Source organism: Leptosomus discolor, chromosome 9, assembly GCF_034619465.1.
Source record: "Leptosomus discolor isolate bLepDis1 chromosome 9, bLepDis1.hap2, whole genome shotgun sequence".
In the NCBI taxonomy this organism is placed as follows: Eukaryota; Metazoa; Chordata; class Aves; order Leptosomiformes; family Leptosomidae; genus Leptosomus; species Leptosomus discolor.
This window is the reverse complement of record NC_141399.1, coordinates 43,190,539-43,207,455: the sequence shown is the minus strand read 5'-3', so window position 1 is coordinate 43,207,455 and position 16,917 is coordinate 43,190,539. Positions and strand designations below refer to the sequence as shown.

Genomic DNA, 16,917 nt, shown 5'->3' with positions numbered 1-16,917 from the left:
GAAATTAGATTGTATATCCAGGCAGAAACGTCTCTGAGACAAGCAAATAATCCTGTTTTAAGGCTTAGCAAGAGACACATTGTAATTATAGAGTGACTTTAACATGTCTTTAATGATAGAAGGTAAGTGTGAGGTAAGTACAAATAAATGTTAATCTTCAGGCAGCTAATTAATGTAATGAATCAATTCTAAAAATAGTAGAAAACAAAGGTTTTCAGATCCTTTAGCAGGAAAATGATCGATGTTTTATTGCTGATTACAATTGATTATATCTAATTATGATACAATTAATTCTTCCATCTTATTTTCTTATTGGGGAAGTATGTTGGTGAAAATTTGTAGTATGCTATTTACTTTAAAAATACCCATGCAGGCTTCCTTAACAGAAGGTTCTAGTCATAAAGAAATTAAGAGGAATAAAAGTACAATTCACAAGTTCTGGGTCAGCCAGCAACTATTAAAAAAATTACCAGTTAGGAGACAATGGTTCATATATTGGCAAATTCAGGTAATGGCTCCCAGCTGGTTTTGATTTATGCATTACTCTGAATTGCATCAGTTTGGAACAGTCAGATTTGTTATGTTCCAGATTTTAATTTCAAGGAAGTGTGGACTGCCACATGCCCTTTTTGTACAGGGCCTAGCACGATGCAGCATCAACCCTGTAGTCACCAGCACAGTATGAACAGTTAGCTGTGTATTATGATAATGGCCTTATAAGTACCTGTCCTTGTTTTCCTCAAACCGTAAGAGGTTGAATAACCTTGGAAAGGAGTAGGAAGTACTTGCCTGGTACCCATAGATCTATTATTTATTAAGAAACCCAAGTCTCACATACTTAAATACAGTTTTAGAGAGTCTTTTGAATCACTTATTTTGCTTGTTCTTGGAATAATTGTCAAGTCAGAAGATGTCACATTTCTACTGACCTAACATTGAAACAGAATACAGAAAAATATTTTTTCTAGGAGGCAGGAAACACTGACAAAAATTTTGGAGAATCCACAGACTCATCATCTTATCCATATTTAAAAATACTTGAAACACAAAGCAACACGATATTATGTAGTATTTGACCACAGAAATAAATTAATTGCTTCTAATTTCTCACCTCTGAGATTTTTATAGTACAAAAATAAGTACCTGATAATGCAGATAGACAGAATAATTGCCAAGAGATTACTAAGTATAATCACTTGCATTACTCAGTGACCAGACAAGATTAGCATTTATTTTTTAAGCTGATACAGAAAAATATTTCACTTTTTTTCTTTCCTCATTTGCCTTCTTATTTGTCCCAAGTATTCCTTTTTTCCGGTTGTAAATGAAGTTTACCTGAGAGTTTATCTGAGAAAGAACTCCATTTAGTGGCCATCTGACCTTGGTTAGTTACAGCTCAAAAGTTATATTCTCATTTTTGCTACCGGCTGCTTGTGACTCCGAGTAAGGGCTTATCTATATGACTCAGTTTATCCATTTGCAAAATTGATAAGAAATACCTACTGCGTAACACTTGTGAAACTTAATCCTGTTTGGTAACATCCTCAGAAGTATGTTAACAAGTAGAAATTCAAATACTCTCTCTTACTTACTTTTTTGAGTGAAAGTTGCTTCAAATGCTGTTTTAACTTTTTTGAACTCAATGATTTTTCTGCTTTAGTGGGCATGCAGGTAGCATTTTGGAGAGTCGTAGATTATTTTTTTTATTATTTAAGTCTTTCATCGTTTTATTTCTCATTATGTTTATTTGGCTAGACTGCCTTTGCCTAGGAAAACACCTTCTGATGACAAGAAACACCAGAAGTCACACTAATCAATTATGATTTGATCTGCTTTCCACAACTTTTATTTTGCAGGTAACAAACACATGTAGCTTTGTTCAGTCTGTTCCCACTTCTCTGTGAAGGACTAGAGATGGGGCTTAGTGAACATTAATCTTGCACTATTGTATGTTGAGCTGACTTTGAAAGATGCTTTTAAACATGCATGGGTGATGTAGTTGAAATTTGAACTTCAATATATTATTTTTACTGCAACTTTCTTTAATTCTGTAGAGATCTCAGACTAATGAGTCATGTAATAGATGACCAAGTACTTAAGCAGAATGTGAAATGATACAAGGTGGGAACATAAAATAAGATCTGTGACAAGCTGAACACATTTATTACACAAGAAGATATTGAAAATGAAGAAGTAACTACACAAGATATTAATCATGGACTGAATTCCAATCACTTGGACTTTACTAAGTAACAGATTTTAATTTGGGGGTTGGGAATTCCATTTGGTGGGTTTGGGGATTTTTTGATAAAGAGTATTTATGCCATATCTAGTTACCAATGCTATCATTTAAACAATCTGGATTAGTATTTATAATAAGGCATTAAAGGATGGTCTCCTGATTTTAACTAGATTAGTCATTGAGTACTGGAACAGTAAGGAGCACTAAAATTAATAGAAGTACCTGGGAGTTGTTCTACTTTGCACTGCAAAGCCTGGATCAAAGGCATTAAACACTTACCCACCCTGCCCTTCTGAAATCAGTGGGCTTTAGACATGTGAGTAGATTTGACTTTCCAAGTTTAATTGACAGAGGCAGCGAGAGGCTGAGACAATCAAGTTACCAGATTTTTGCCGAGCTACAGTGTCTCCCAGTCAGTATAGTAAGAAAAGTGTCTTCGACTAACATCTGATTTCAATTACCTTGTACTTGTGACCAACTCGGAGCATTCTCACAGGACAGCTGTGGTGGAAACACAAACTAAGTAACTTTTGTGAAAACAGCAAGTCCCTCCTGTGACTGAACCCTAAGCATCAGAAGTGATTTACAACATTTGGAAGCCCAAGCACTAAATCCAAAGATTTCAGCATCCAAGGCCCTGCAGGGTCTGCTTTTTGTCTCCTGCGTCCAGACCAGACTCTAGAGCTAGAAGACAGATGCACACACTGTCTGTGCAAGCTGTGTGGACAGTCAGTGCCTCGAGAAATTAAAAACTGCGCACTGAGTACAGAGTACTTGAATGCAGTGCAGTGACCTCCCTACAGATGCAGTGACCTCAAAGCAAGCACCAGGGAAATGTAGAAGGTTGGAGTAAGTTCTAAATCCCATACATAAAAATACCTTGTCCACAGCTGTAGCAAAGAACCTTTTTCACTCAGATCCATGGCCATGAACTAGCAACGCAAATGAACGCTTGAATTAAAAAAAATAAGTTCTGCAGGGTAGTTTTATTCATTTTCCTTTAAATTACTAAGGAAATACTACTAAAAAAAAATCATTGTTTTGAAAATGTGTTCACCCCAGTAGCTTACATCCTGAAATAATCAGTCTTGTTGCTCACCATCTGCAGCAATACTTTCTAGAGTAAATAATGCTGTAAGAACAACTGCTCAGATTAAACCTTTACATTTGTTAAATGACAGTAGCTCATTTAGGGCCTGCTCCTGCTAAGCTAAAAGATTCCTGTTACCTTCAGTAGGATACACACCAAATTCCTGATATAATCTTTTTTGAAAACAAGACCCTCTTGTCACAAGTAGTGATCCAGACTATTTATTTAGCAATCTTTGCTACTCTATGAATTCCTAAGACCTTTCAACCCTTCCGTACAATTCAAAAAGGAGAGCAGAATGGGGTGAGATGTTCCATTAGTGATAATTAGAGTAAGAAGTAGACAAACCAAGGTTATTTGCAGCCTGAAATCATTGTCAGGTATGCATCATAGAACCAGCAAAAAATTCATCTCATGCCACTTTTGATTCAGCAAAATTTATTCCATATTTTTCTCTGCAGTAGTCTTAGCTACCTATGATTTCAGAAGTCCGCGAACCTGTGGAACACTTCAGGTAAAATTTTTTCGACACCAGGTTTTCCTAAATTTCATCCAACCTTGGTCTGAATGCATAAGTTATTCACTTTTTCTGCTAACCATTGTCAGCAGCAAGTAGGACCCCAGTCATCGTGTCTCAGACTGAAAGCAGGACATTTTCATTTGCAGTCAGTAGTTTAAAATGCTGTTTGCTCCAGCTCTACTGTTGCGCGTCTAAAGACAACAACACTCAAGTGCAAGCACTGAAGTCGTGTTCCAGTTGACAAAGAACTGCAGAATATTTTGCTGCTAGTACTGAGACAGTAATGAAGCAAAGATGACAAAGATCACAAAGCAGCAGACTGCAAATCACTTGAATCATATTTTGAGTTGTGTATTATGGTAACCTATAAATAACTAATTGCATAAAATTGCTTTAGTAGTTTCTAGATGGCAGCTTTAATTAAAAGCACCGAAGACATTTAGAAGTTTAGAAATGGATGGCATGTAATTTGCCCTTTTACCAACCATAAAATGGTAATTAACCAATTTGATTCACTTCTTCCTATTAAAAGTTTTATGAGAATCACAAGTTCCTTCTAAATACAGTTTTTCTTCAGCAGAAGGTGGCATTCTTTTTTATCAGTCCTCACCAGTAGTTTTAGATGTTCTTTTACAAATTCTTCAGAAGTTTAATTAGAAGTTTACAATGTAAAATGCTCATTTGCAAAGTTTTTAACTGACCAAAAAGTGTAAAGTAGAATTTCCATAAGTGGGTAACATATAGCTCTAGCTGCTGTTTATTGATGTGTTCGAAAAGGATTTGTTCCCAAAATGAGTCTCTTAGAATACAAGTGTGGGCTATGAAGTGGGGGAACAAAAAAGAAAATATCTTAATGGGGAATTTACCATATTATTTTTAATCTATATTTTTAGCACTATAAGCTTAGCTCCATTAAAGTTGAAATGCCAAAATTTCTAGACTGAAAGATCGTATGTATAATAATCTTATGTATTTTGAAGTTATACCTATGATAACTACACACAAAAGCGATCAGTTTGCTTTCAAAGAGTTATTTGCAATCATGTACCTATATGCACTAAGGCAGATCTATCAAGGGAAATAACCCTTTAACCAAAATCATTCCTGAGAGCATTTAGCGGGAGAAGTTATGGTCAGCCTTTTGTGTTTGTCATGGTTGTACCCAGCCCATCTACTAAGTACTATTTTGTGCAGAAAAGTTATAAAGAGCAAACCTTTTTCTGCAGAGTCTTTCTACTGATAGTACTTAGTAGCCACATGTGATTGCACTAGCAGCAGTTGATTTTTAATGTTCGGTAACAGAGGTCTTTTAATCAGTACCAGTTAACTTTAAGTGTTACAAATACTGTTCCAAGATGTCTGTGCTTAAACCTACTCGAGATAGACCTTCGTAAGGGCTACTGTTTTACATTCAGGTACGGAATCTAGTCCTATGTAGGACAGTCTCAGTGACTAAACAGGACTAAAACCAGTCCTTCAGTAGAAGCATGTTGCTCAGAAAAGGAGATTGTGCTCAGTACTCAGTCAAAGAGCAAGACTTTTACCTATTTGAAAAAATTACTTATGCATTTAAGTCTTGTTGACAAATACCCTATATAAGCATCCATTGGAAAACAAAATACAGATTTGTGGCTAAACTGTCCCAGTTTATTCATTATTAGAGTTGGATTCATTTATGCTCCTGTCATATCTTGCATGATGCTTCACATAATCTGTACTGCACAAGTTTATTTTGTCGTTACTCAGACATCAGTGTTTAACAAGGAATCTCATAACCAAGCAAGGTGAGTCCATCATTTGTGCAGTGGGTCACATTTGTGCCCAATTGGGCATACAGTTTGGTGCTACAGTTCCTTAAAAAAAGCAGAATATGACTGAGAGTCTAATACAAACTCCATTCTCTGTGCAAAGAAAAGAACCTTAAAATTACCTTTTTTACTCGCTCGTGGAGTGAGCAGTGTTCCTACTTGCACTCAGTGCAATTCATTACACTCAGCACGTGGATGTTTCCTCGCTGAGTTCCTTGGTGGTTAAAGCACAATTGAAGTGCTACATGTGATTTGATTCTGCATTACACTGTACGTCAGAAAAGGATTAAAAATAAGCTCTTGCAGTACAGATTATGTGAAGCATCATGCAAGATGTGACAGGAGCATTAATGAATCCAACTCTAATAATGAGTAAACTGGGACAGTTTAGCCACAAATCTGTATTTTGTTTTCCAATGGATGCTTATATAGGGTATTTGTCAACAAGACTTAAATGCATAAGTAATTTTTTTCAAATAGATAAAAGTCATGTTGTTTTAGTATATGGAAGTAAGCACTGGAAGCAGTAGTTTGCTGTTGAACATATATACACTGGTACTTGAAGAAACTGGCTTTTTAGGAAGTAGCAGGAGTTTATTGTCTTTAGTACAAATACTGAAGACATGGACTTGTTTATGCCATCACATCAGCATATGTGCTTCCCTTGCAGATAGGTTGCCTTCCTGCAATGGCTGCAGAGCAAAATGTACACTATTAACATGAAAGGATCTTTGGTTTTCTTATACAGTCAGTGTCTGAAATCCATTCAGCAACACAGCTGAGTAGCTTTATTTCATTGCAGCATAATTTTTGATTTTTATATAATGGATGGTTTGCAGCCAACACAGCCATCTGTTCACAGGGAACCTGCGTAAAACAGAAGATGCACTTGCCCTAGCGATAGATCCTGGCCCTGTGTTATCCATGGCATGGATCCGATCCAGGGCTGTGCTACCCAGGTGAGAAGCGTAGCTGCTTGCTTACCATGCAGCACCACCCCTCTGCAAAGGCAGACTAAAACACAGTACATGTACTGTAGTTTCCACCCACATCAGGTTTGTCATTTGAGCCTGTGAGCCACACTGGAAAGCAGGTCGAATCCCATCTAATACTGTTCCACAATGCAGTATCAATAAGGTCAAAAACACCCCCAACAATCACAGCTGTGTGCACACCATAGCAGTCATATACAGTTGTCCTTGTTCCTCCCACCTTCCATGCCACAGCAGTCCAATACAGCTTTTTCTTCTCAAAGGGAGTCTTGAAGACACTCCCTGGAAAGTAGTAGGAGGCTGGGACTGAAGAGACTTTCGCCTCCAACCTTCACACATCCCTAAAGAAAAAGCCCTAGAACAATTTCTCATTGCTTTTTCCATTTACTAATAATCCCTTAGCATGTTTCAGCTTTGCAGCATAAAGCTCATCAGAGCAGGACAGAGCCCAGGCAGGAGGGCAGGCACCCCTGAGCATCCCAGTGAGAACAGTGGGGCCTGGCTCCACTTGCTCTGTGGCCCCAGACTGTGGTACCAGTGTCCACACAGCCCTTCTCATTTTCTGAGGAGAAAATTTAGCCATGTAGAAACTAAACCGCAGATCATGACTCAGGCCTTTTTGGAACTATTGTCGTGAAAACCTTTGCAGTCCTCTAGGTGCACCACAGAAGGTGCAGTCCTTTCAGTGTGATTTGCTCTGTTGGCTTCTGCTGTGTGCATTCCCTCAGAATTACATTTGGAAGAACCTCATCAGATTTCTATATTAGCTGTTTATATGGTCATTAATAACCAGGCTGGATTTCTTCTTGCTTCGGTTGGGGTTTTAGGGTGGATGTTTTAGCATATCAGTTATATCAAAAGGTATTTTGCAGCTTCCTTCACACATCGAGCCTTTATTTCTGAAGAGGCATCCAGCCCTCAGCTCCAGCCCTGCAGGCACCTCCAACTCTGGCCTTTTGTGTGCACGGGTATCTTCAGTGCAAAGTGACTTTAGCATGCACAAGGGACAGACGGAGGTGCTGTCCCTTCCCAAAAACTGGAACACACAGATCAGCCCCCCAACACCAAAACAAACCCTTTTGCTTCTCAGATGCACTCTTTACCTCAGCTCACCTTCAAACCTTCAGCCTTTTGGATTTATAATGGGACTTCTCAGAAGCAGACAGCAGCCACGAGCTTACCAGTCATTCTCTAGTTTCTGAAAGCACTATTACTCTCAAAGATCCTCTGAGGGAGCTGGTACCAAGGAGGCATTGTCCGCAAGCTCACAGGCTGTCAGGGAGTCACGCCTTAAGATGGCTGCTCTTCCTTGAGCCATTTTATAACCTCCCAGATTTCCCCCCAGCTGACCCATCCAGCCCCCCCGCCCCCCCTCCAGGTGATTTCAAACCCCTAGGTGACTTCTGTCCTGGAGAATTGGACATTTCAGTGATCAGTCGTTTCACATAATGAGGCGGTGTAGCCTAACCCTGTACCCTGTGGCACTTCAGCAGGCAGTGGGCATTTTTTGTCGTGGATGGAGAAGTTGATGGGGTGGTGAATACCCCTCTTCAGCTGAGTACGCTGGATTGGCAATTTAAATAATTAATTTCAACCACCAACACTGTGCTGATAGATAGCTTGAAAGTTGGATGCAGTGGGACCGCTAGGCGATGAAGTTAGCTGCTGTGCCCTTTGGATTTCTTTTGTGATGATACCCTCAGACCTTAGCAAGGTGCCTAAATGTCACCTGTGGTGAAGAAACACCCCGGGATGGGAACTGTGCAGTGGGGGACATGATGGCAGGGTGTACCTGAAAGCCTGTCCCCCCGCGAGGCCTTCGCAGCCTCGCTCAGTGCGTCCTTCTCGGCCGGAGTAAGGGATGGAAACCCTGCGGCAGAGGAGGTCAGCCTGCTCTGGCAGAGGGGAGAGTCAAGCCCTCGCTAACTGCCTGGCCACAGCAGGAAAAACTGGTGCGGGCATTATTCCTGCTTTCTGTTAGAAAAGAGGTGGTCATGGGCAGTTTGTCTTGGGACCCTGCTGGGTGTTAACACTGTCAGAGAAAGCGTATTACACTCAAATGTGTCTGTAACTCAAACTCCATCCCCAGGCATTTTCAGCTGCCAGGTACAGATTTATTTAGGGATCCAAGCAGACTGTCCCCCCTTCTCCCAGCCCTGTGGAAGATGCATGTTGCCTGTCAGGGCCGCCTCGTCCTGCCCCTGCCCCTGAGACTGCTTAGTGTCCCTTCCCTCCAGCTACACCTGCTCCTCTATATTTAAAGAAACTAAATTAAGTATAAGGAAATGGGGCTGGGAGGTGAGGGAATTCAGTTTGGGGGTTTTCTTCTTTTCTAATGGCCTGTGGAATTGCTGTGTGTGAGATCCTAAACTGGCGTGCAGACAAGTGTTTTGTAAACTCGGAGTACATGCAGCCTTCAGTTGTGCTAAATGCAGGGGACAAAAATCAAGAACCACATAAGCCACTGTCCAAACCATCTGTTCAAGTCCTCTGCCTTTCATTTCTGTGTAGCAGAACATAAATTCATTATTAAAATAGCTTGGCTGTGCACAGCAGCTGCTATAATTGCAAAGTTATGCAACTTTAAATGGGAAATTGTGAAGTAGTTTAAAGCAAGAAATTGAGCGGTTTTGGTAGAAAGGATTTCACAAAGCTAACATGACTAGAAGAGCTTTTCCAGCTATATTTTCAATATTTTAGGGAAAAAAGATCTTACTAACAGTTTATGCAATATAGAAGAGTCTAACAAATTGAACGCAGGAAGAACTAGGGAGAAAGTGTTAGACTGGGACAGAACAAGGCCAGGCATGAGTTGTGACATGGCTGTACCGCACACTGGTGGTGGGAGACTGCAAGCCCTCCGTTCTTCGGTTTCCCCACCGAAATACAGAAGACCATGAGCTTTCCTTTTTGCATAGCCCTCACGTTTGTTTCAGGGTCCGTCTCTCCTGTGCAGTGCAGTGAGGCGGTGACAGAGCTATTGCAGATCCACAAGTGGGAGAACTGCACTAGCTCCCGTTGGAGCCCACTGTTGTCCTGTGACTGGTCCCAGTACATGACGGTTGTCTGGGGCGACACTGCACTGCAATACATCCTGCAGCACAAATGCTCCTTCTGCCTGCTAAGCAGAGCCTGGTTTGCACCGTTGGGATGTATAGCCCGTATCACAACAAAAGTTTCTCTCGCTTTCTGTGGGTGCTTCTTCCTTGCTCAGACACCCTGATAATTCAGACAGTACCGTAATAAAAAAAAAAAAGATTGCCTCTTGCTTGAGAATTAAGAAAGTGAAAATGAAGAAAAATCAACTGTCAGATAAGTTTTTAGAAAAGCTAGTCTTGTTCCATTTTGTGATGGACATGAAGTTATTGAATAGCCTAATTCTATGTATATAGAATTAAATTACAAGCAAAGCCTCTGCTGTTTTGTTCTGTTTCTTCATGTTTTCCCTCTTTCTTTGTAAGTCAGACAGTCTGATATATGGGTATGATCCTTCCGTATATGGTTTGTATAAGCCTCAAATAAGTAATGGGTAGAAAAAAAAAAAGTCATACTTTTTTTAATCAGCAGATTTCCAGGGTCTTAAGAGGAGAGAAAACATTTTAAGCTCATACTTTTTAATCTAGATAATGTCAGTACTAACACTCTTTTTTACCCTTTCCCTTCATTCAGGTATCACTGTAGATAAGCACGGATTTATTTACTTCGTTGATGGTACCATGATTCGCAAAATTGATGAGAATGGTGTGATCACAACAATAATAGGTTCAAACGGCCTCACATCAACCCAGCCGTTGAGCTGTGACTCTGGAATGGACATCACTCAGGTAGACACCTGTTTTTCATGTGTTGTCACTTTTCTACACATTGTGGAGACAGATAACTTAGTTTCTTGTACAGGGATTGTATATCAGAATATGCTGAATGAATCAGATGATTCTGGACTGCACAATATGGAGTAGATCTTCCATTCACATGATTATTTTAAGGTGTACCATATAAATACAAGACTATATTTTATTTTTTTTTCTAGGAGATGGCATATGAATGCGTAGAGGGGCTTACATAAACAATACGTACTGCTGTAGAAAGTTGCTTGCTACTCTGAGACAGATCTTCTAAGGAGTTTATCAGAAGTTTAGAGTGCTTTCCTTTAGTCCAGCATTCAGTCTGATTTCCTTGAACTCCTGAATAGAAAAAATATATATTCTGTTTACATCTAAGCCTGTTCTAAATCATGGAGGAGCATTACAGTAAGTAATTACACAACAGCAGTATTGTAGTGCAGCTACTGCATTTCAATACATTTCTCAAAATGCTTTTTAGTTCTTATTTGAAGAGCAGTGCAAAAAGTATAGGACTAAAAGACACTTACCGCATCTCTAGTTTATGCCAAGACATATAGATAAAGATGAAGAAACATAAATGGTACTCTTGACTAGTCAGTGAGCCACGCTTACAGATAGCACAAGGAAGGGATTGGCTGTTGCCAATAAATACCAGAATTAGTCAGCTTGAAAGTGGGGAGAAAGCTGTGCTTGAAAAAATCTTGAGACATTCAACACACTAAAGTTATATTATGGACTGTACAAGCTAGTAACCAGGATCCAGTTAATTTTGTATTTCATTTTCTCCCTGGCCTTTCCTCAGTCCTTCACAATTGGAAAATCACAGTTAAAATACACTGTAACAATGGTAAGAGCTTGTTCCTTGTTTCAGTGTAGACTTTGAGTAATAGGAAGTGACTATGACCTTGTGTTCACGTACATGAAGAATGTGTGGTCAATGTTTTGGGTAGTTCTTACCAAATTTCACAGGGACAAACGATGGAATCTAATGCTACTGTTGCAGAAGCACTTGGGAATTTTATTACTAGAGTCAAAACAGAAAAATGTGTCCATGTTCCATTTCACATGTCACTGCACCCTAAGTATTTGCAAATTTGAGGAGAGCAACCTCAGCTTCCCTGTTCCTAGTTCTGGGATAGAGAGGCCTTTGTATTCTCGCTGGTCCAGCAGACACATAATTATTCCATGTAAAGCAGAACAGGGTCAACTGACTGACTTGTGCTAAACCCAGGCTTAAACTAGCCTAGTAATTGCCTGAAGATCATATGGCTTCTGGGCGCCTTGGCTTCTGCTCTGGCACCTCTTCTTGCGGGACAGCCAGTGCTGCAGGTGGCGAGCAGGAGCCCACTACCGCGAGCGGTGCTCCCCAGCTGGAGGCTCTCGCTCTCCGCTCCGTCCCTACGTACCAGCTGGCAGGGGCCATGCTTCGTGGAACTTAAAGCTGCCTGAAGCACGTTTGCTCGCTTCTTGGGTACGTGTAACAACTGCCTGGGGCATCAATAACCAGATTAGAGATCTCTGAGGTGCAGGGAATGGTGCCAGGTGCAACGTCTGCTCCCTGCCTTCTCCTGGTGATCCACATCTCAGGCTGAACAAATAATTGCTTTACTGGCCATATAATGTGCGGCTGTGTATTTGTATTCAGATTTTTTCTCATTTTGCTCGGTAACAAAGTGTCTCACTAGCTCTGAAATGGTGAGTTTTGATAGTTTTCAATCCATTTTAAAAATGCAAATACCTTTTAGCGAGTAAGTTGTAGCAGGGGGTCTGGCAAATGCAGAAATAAAATTATTTTATTTTTTTAATTAAAATGAAATTAAAAAGGTAAACTTTTGGGGCTGAGATCAAATATGCCAAATTTGTAAGTAGACTTAAATAGCCCTAAAATCTTTTTTTTTTTTTTTCTTAAGTTGACTACTTGCTGGAAACGGGTTTAGTTTACTTTATAACATAGTTCCAATGCCACAGAGAAAGGGCTTCTGCAAAATTATAGATAAGAAAAGCATGTCATAGAGCAAATTCTTCTTCATATTGCTCTCAGGACATCACCGTTCAGCTCGGGTAGGGCCTCCTTTTCATAGAAGCAGAAATAAACTTTTTTTTTCCCTGTGAACAATCCAGGTGCTTCCATGCTGCAGCACCTACAGGAAACTACTGCTGCACATTTCTCAACATTTTGCAAATGTTTCAGCATTCTGGGAATTTAAGATATGTTCTTACCACATAGATTGAGATAATCTTCAGATAAATTGTGAATGCATGCCAGTAAATATTCTAAATGGCATCATAAATGATGGCATATTAAAGTGTCCCTAAAAAGTGGCCAGTCTCATTTTTGAAATCTAAATGCATAGTAATACTTCCAGTATAATTTTTTGTCCCCAATAGGTGAAGTCACATTGTTTACAGGCTGCAGTAGAGATGTACATACCCATTTTGTAAGCATTTCTTGTTTGGAGGATTTATTTTGTGGGGGCTTAAGTGAATCTACTTACTGACATTTTTCACAAAATCCATATTTTTGAGGTTTTTCACATACACAGTGAAATACAGACATGAAATAAATGCCAAGAATGCATGTTCTGAAAAGTAAGTATCAAATTTGCTCAATAGTCTTCTTCCAAAATTATTGCTGATAACCAGAAAACCCTGTGAAATAATCACGTCCTGTTGAAGTCAAGCATGTTAATCTGAAATTACATCAATGAAAATAAGGGAATGAAATTTTCACTTAGTCAGAAACAATTGTATATCCTTGCAGGACTGCTGAGTTTATTCCAGAATGGCATAAACATAAATGAAAAATGAATTTGGCCCATCTTCACCTAAATTGTTTTTTGGCTAAATTACAAATGGCATTTACATCAAGCGAATGTGGGTTGCTCACAAATTGTGTGTTTAGAGCAACTTATGAAGTAGGTTAATAAAATCAATTCTCAAAGCTAAATTTGTTCTGACAATAAAATCAACGACTTGCTCAAAATCAGTATTTCTTGATTTAGTGAAGTACAAAAATGTTCTCTTGAAGTAAACACACAGAGTAACTGTCCATTGCAAAAACGACTATAAATGACAAGCTTTCACTTTAAGGCATTCCCTTTAATAAATGAGTTGATTATGAAAGGGTTTAATCATTTATTCCAATATTGGTTTTGATGGAAACACTTCTTATTAATCATTCTCTGTTTGTTATTCACCACCTTCTCATTCTTAAGCGTAGTATTCTGCATTCATAACAGGGGGAGGGAAGGACAGCTGGGGTTGAAAATATTATATGTTGTGGCAAATAAACCACCAAGCTCTGACTAATGACTTTGATCTCATACATCACTGTGAGGATGTTAATCTGAATTTAGGAGGAAAAGGCATTTGGTTCGGGTGTTTATATGGTATGCCAGTGTTCTCAGCACTATTTCAGCATGTATAAAACTTGAATGATTTTTCTTCTCAGCACAGATGATTTCAGTGTTCTTCAATTAGATAATAAGGAGCAACTCTAAAAACAATGGCTCCTCAGAGCTAGCTTTATGAATATATATGCGCATATACTCAACAGTCACCATGGGTGCCAGGATTTTAGCAGACACCTACATTAAAATCGGTTATTCTGCTGTCTTTCATTCTGGTAGAGCTGGTCATATTTTTTGAAAAATGCTGCTTCTGAAACCCTGAATACTAGAGCATGAACAAGAGCTAAATTTTAAAGGCAAAACGTTTTTGAAGAATATCAAAAGGTGGTGTTGGTCTTCATTTGTTCTGTGACTTTTAATATTCACCTCACTAATCTACAGCACCCAGAATCCAAATGCCAGACTTTTCAGATGAGTGGCCCAGCTGCTCGATCCTTGGCTTCTTCTGAGTCTGGTTCCTATTCTTCATTTGTTCTTTGGAAGCTGTTTTGTGGTAGGTTAATTAGGTGAATAATAAACCCATGTTGAATCTTACACTTTTGCATCTGACCTGGAGGCCCCATGGACTGAGATAACTGATTGCCCAGCTGTATGGTCTACTGAACATCTCTTTCTGTCAAGTTGAAGCCCAGCTGAAGAGAACAGAATTACCTGCAACATCTCCTTTGCATAGGAAGACTTTTGTAGGTATCTAAATCAGGGACGTAAGTTTTGATCTAAAATACTCCGACTGACTCCTCGAATTGCTGCACTGCTGACTGCTCTTCAGACTTGCACCAGCAGTGGGCTGGCTGGGGGGGACCACCCCGCAACAGGACCTGTGGCAGGGCCTCCTGGCCACAAGTCACAACAGGAGTGCTAAGGGAGGAAAGTGGGATGGAGAGTGAAAGAAGGAAAAGGGAGGGGATCATCTTTCTGTTTCACTGCCTGTTGAATTTGGGCTTGATCCTGGTCTAGATCAGAGGCATCTCTAGGTTGCTCTTTGTCTCAAATGTGCACACTCTTAGTGTTTGCTGCAGCCCTACAGTACACAGAAAGTTTTTAGCCTGGTTATTGGTAGCAAGTGAGAGCACACTGAGTGGGTATGTCTGTCTGTCTGTCAGTATTCTTTTCCTCACAGTAAATCAAAATCTTGGGCCAATTTTAAAGAAATTTGTAGAGGAACACCAGCCTTCACAGCAATTAAATTCCTACATGTTCCATAAAAAATATTAATCCAGTTGGAGGAGAGAGACCTAAAGTGCCCTTTCAAAAGGAAATATTGCAGCATGAGCTTTCTTTTATTAAACTCCAGAGATTCCACTAAGGATCTAATAAATGCCCCATTCACAGGAAAAGCTTCATTTGGTGCTTGGATCTTATTAAACTCCCAAGTCAGTCAGCCGTGAGACGGAAGTCCTTAGGAAACCAGACTTCATTAGAGCCAGTGTTCATAGACGTTATATTGACGTTGTGGGAGGTTTTGTGTGAAAGCAAAAACACTTCAGCTCAGCTTGAGCGATAAGCTTCACTGCTCTTCTGCCTCCATTGCTGTGGTGAAAGCTGAGGAGAGAATTAGTAGATATTTCTACCATCTTGCGATTTCATCCTGTATCTTTCCTCCCATGAGAAGTATGTGGGCTGAATTTCCACCACTCTGAACCTCAAGTAATTTATATCTGTGCGAGTGGTAGCAGTTAGTGTTTGGGAACTGTTTAAACCAATCTTGAGCACAGATGCTGCGAATACAGAGAACAAACATTTGCAAGGCAACAGAAAATGAATCCCAAGAGCTTCCTCTTAGCCTGTAACCATGGCCTTGTTCTCATGCTGATGTCAGTCCCACTAGGCATGAGTCTGTGCCAAAGTTATAGCTCTGGCCTGATTGATGGTGTTAATAACTGTCACTGCTGTGTTCCAAAATGAAAGGTCTGGTTTGAAGACTTTCTTTTGACATTTGCACTTCATCAGCCTTTGTTCAGCAGTTCTCCATGTGAGGGAACCATCTATATTGTGTTCCTTCACATAAACTTCAGTGGCACTGCAAAATGTTTTGCTCCCATGTAAAAATGTGACAGTGTTACTTACGTAGGCAATTTGCTTGCATAGGTCAGATTAAAAGGCAGATATCTAGGACAGAGTTTAAAGGCGACCCACACATGGCAAGAATGCCATGTCCTGGGCAGCCTGCTTTGAATGACAGAGGAGAGGGGAGAGAGCAATAAGTAATGCTGTTGATGACCTACTTGAAATAGAGAAGTGAGAGACGGAACACTGGAAATTAGGAGTAAAGAGGAGCAGAATTGCTTGTAAATGGCACACTGATAGCCCATCTAGCTATGAGAAGGGGAATGGAATCAGCATCCTTCCCAGAATTGCCATTCTAGCACTGTGATTCTGTGATTGTATTTTGATTATTAGAAATCAGCTAATTTCATTGAAAGCACAGAAGAAATGATGAAGAAGGTATTTTTTAAATAGATTTCCAGTCAAAGCAGTGTAGTATATATCTCAAAAATGCAAACACTGACATTGCTCCCACAGTCACGAGTGCTGCGGGCGCTCCCCACCAGCATCTGCACAGGCACAATATGCTTCAGTGACATTGTGGAAGCCTTTTGAGCAGAACAAAAATCTCGCAGGACATGGTGACCTCACTCGAAAGCTGCGATGAGGGTCTGCTCATCGGAGCAAGCACAGCCTGAACAGAACTTTCACTGGGTACATTTGAAGGAAGGAAAGGAAAATGTGAAAGACAAAAATACGATCTGATGAATGGATGAGAAACAGGGGGAGCAAGCTGCCAGCATAAAAACCAAATTGACTCTAGGCTGAAGTACTTTTAAGCCAGGTTGAGTGTAGGGTAGCGCAAAGCAACTGCAGGATTACGTGGAGCCAGTTAATTAATGAGTATCGCAGGTCAGAGGAAGACACACTATCCCTTTAGGTGCTTCTCTACATACCCAACAGTATATACTGCAGTCTTGTAAGAGCAGAAGGCACAGAAGGCTTTCTTGTTGGCTTTTTTTAA

At 40.0% G+C, this 16,917-nt stretch overlaps 1 protein-coding gene across 2 annotated transcripts in view; it reads left to right on the top strand.

The window, feature by feature from the left end:
• Nucleotides 1-16,917, top strand: part of TENM1 (teneurin transmembrane protein 1) — a 254,101-nt gene that overhangs the window by 197,333 nt on the left and 39,851 nt on the right. For both annotated transcript variants that reach the window (XM_086470169.1, XM_086470168.1), the window contains one exon: nucleotides 10,322-10,476. In XM_086470169.1, coding sequence (XP_086326295.1) covers nucleotides 10,322-10,476 — 155 coding nt within the window. The remainder of the gene's footprint in view (nucleotides 1-10,321; nucleotides 10,477-16,917) is intronic.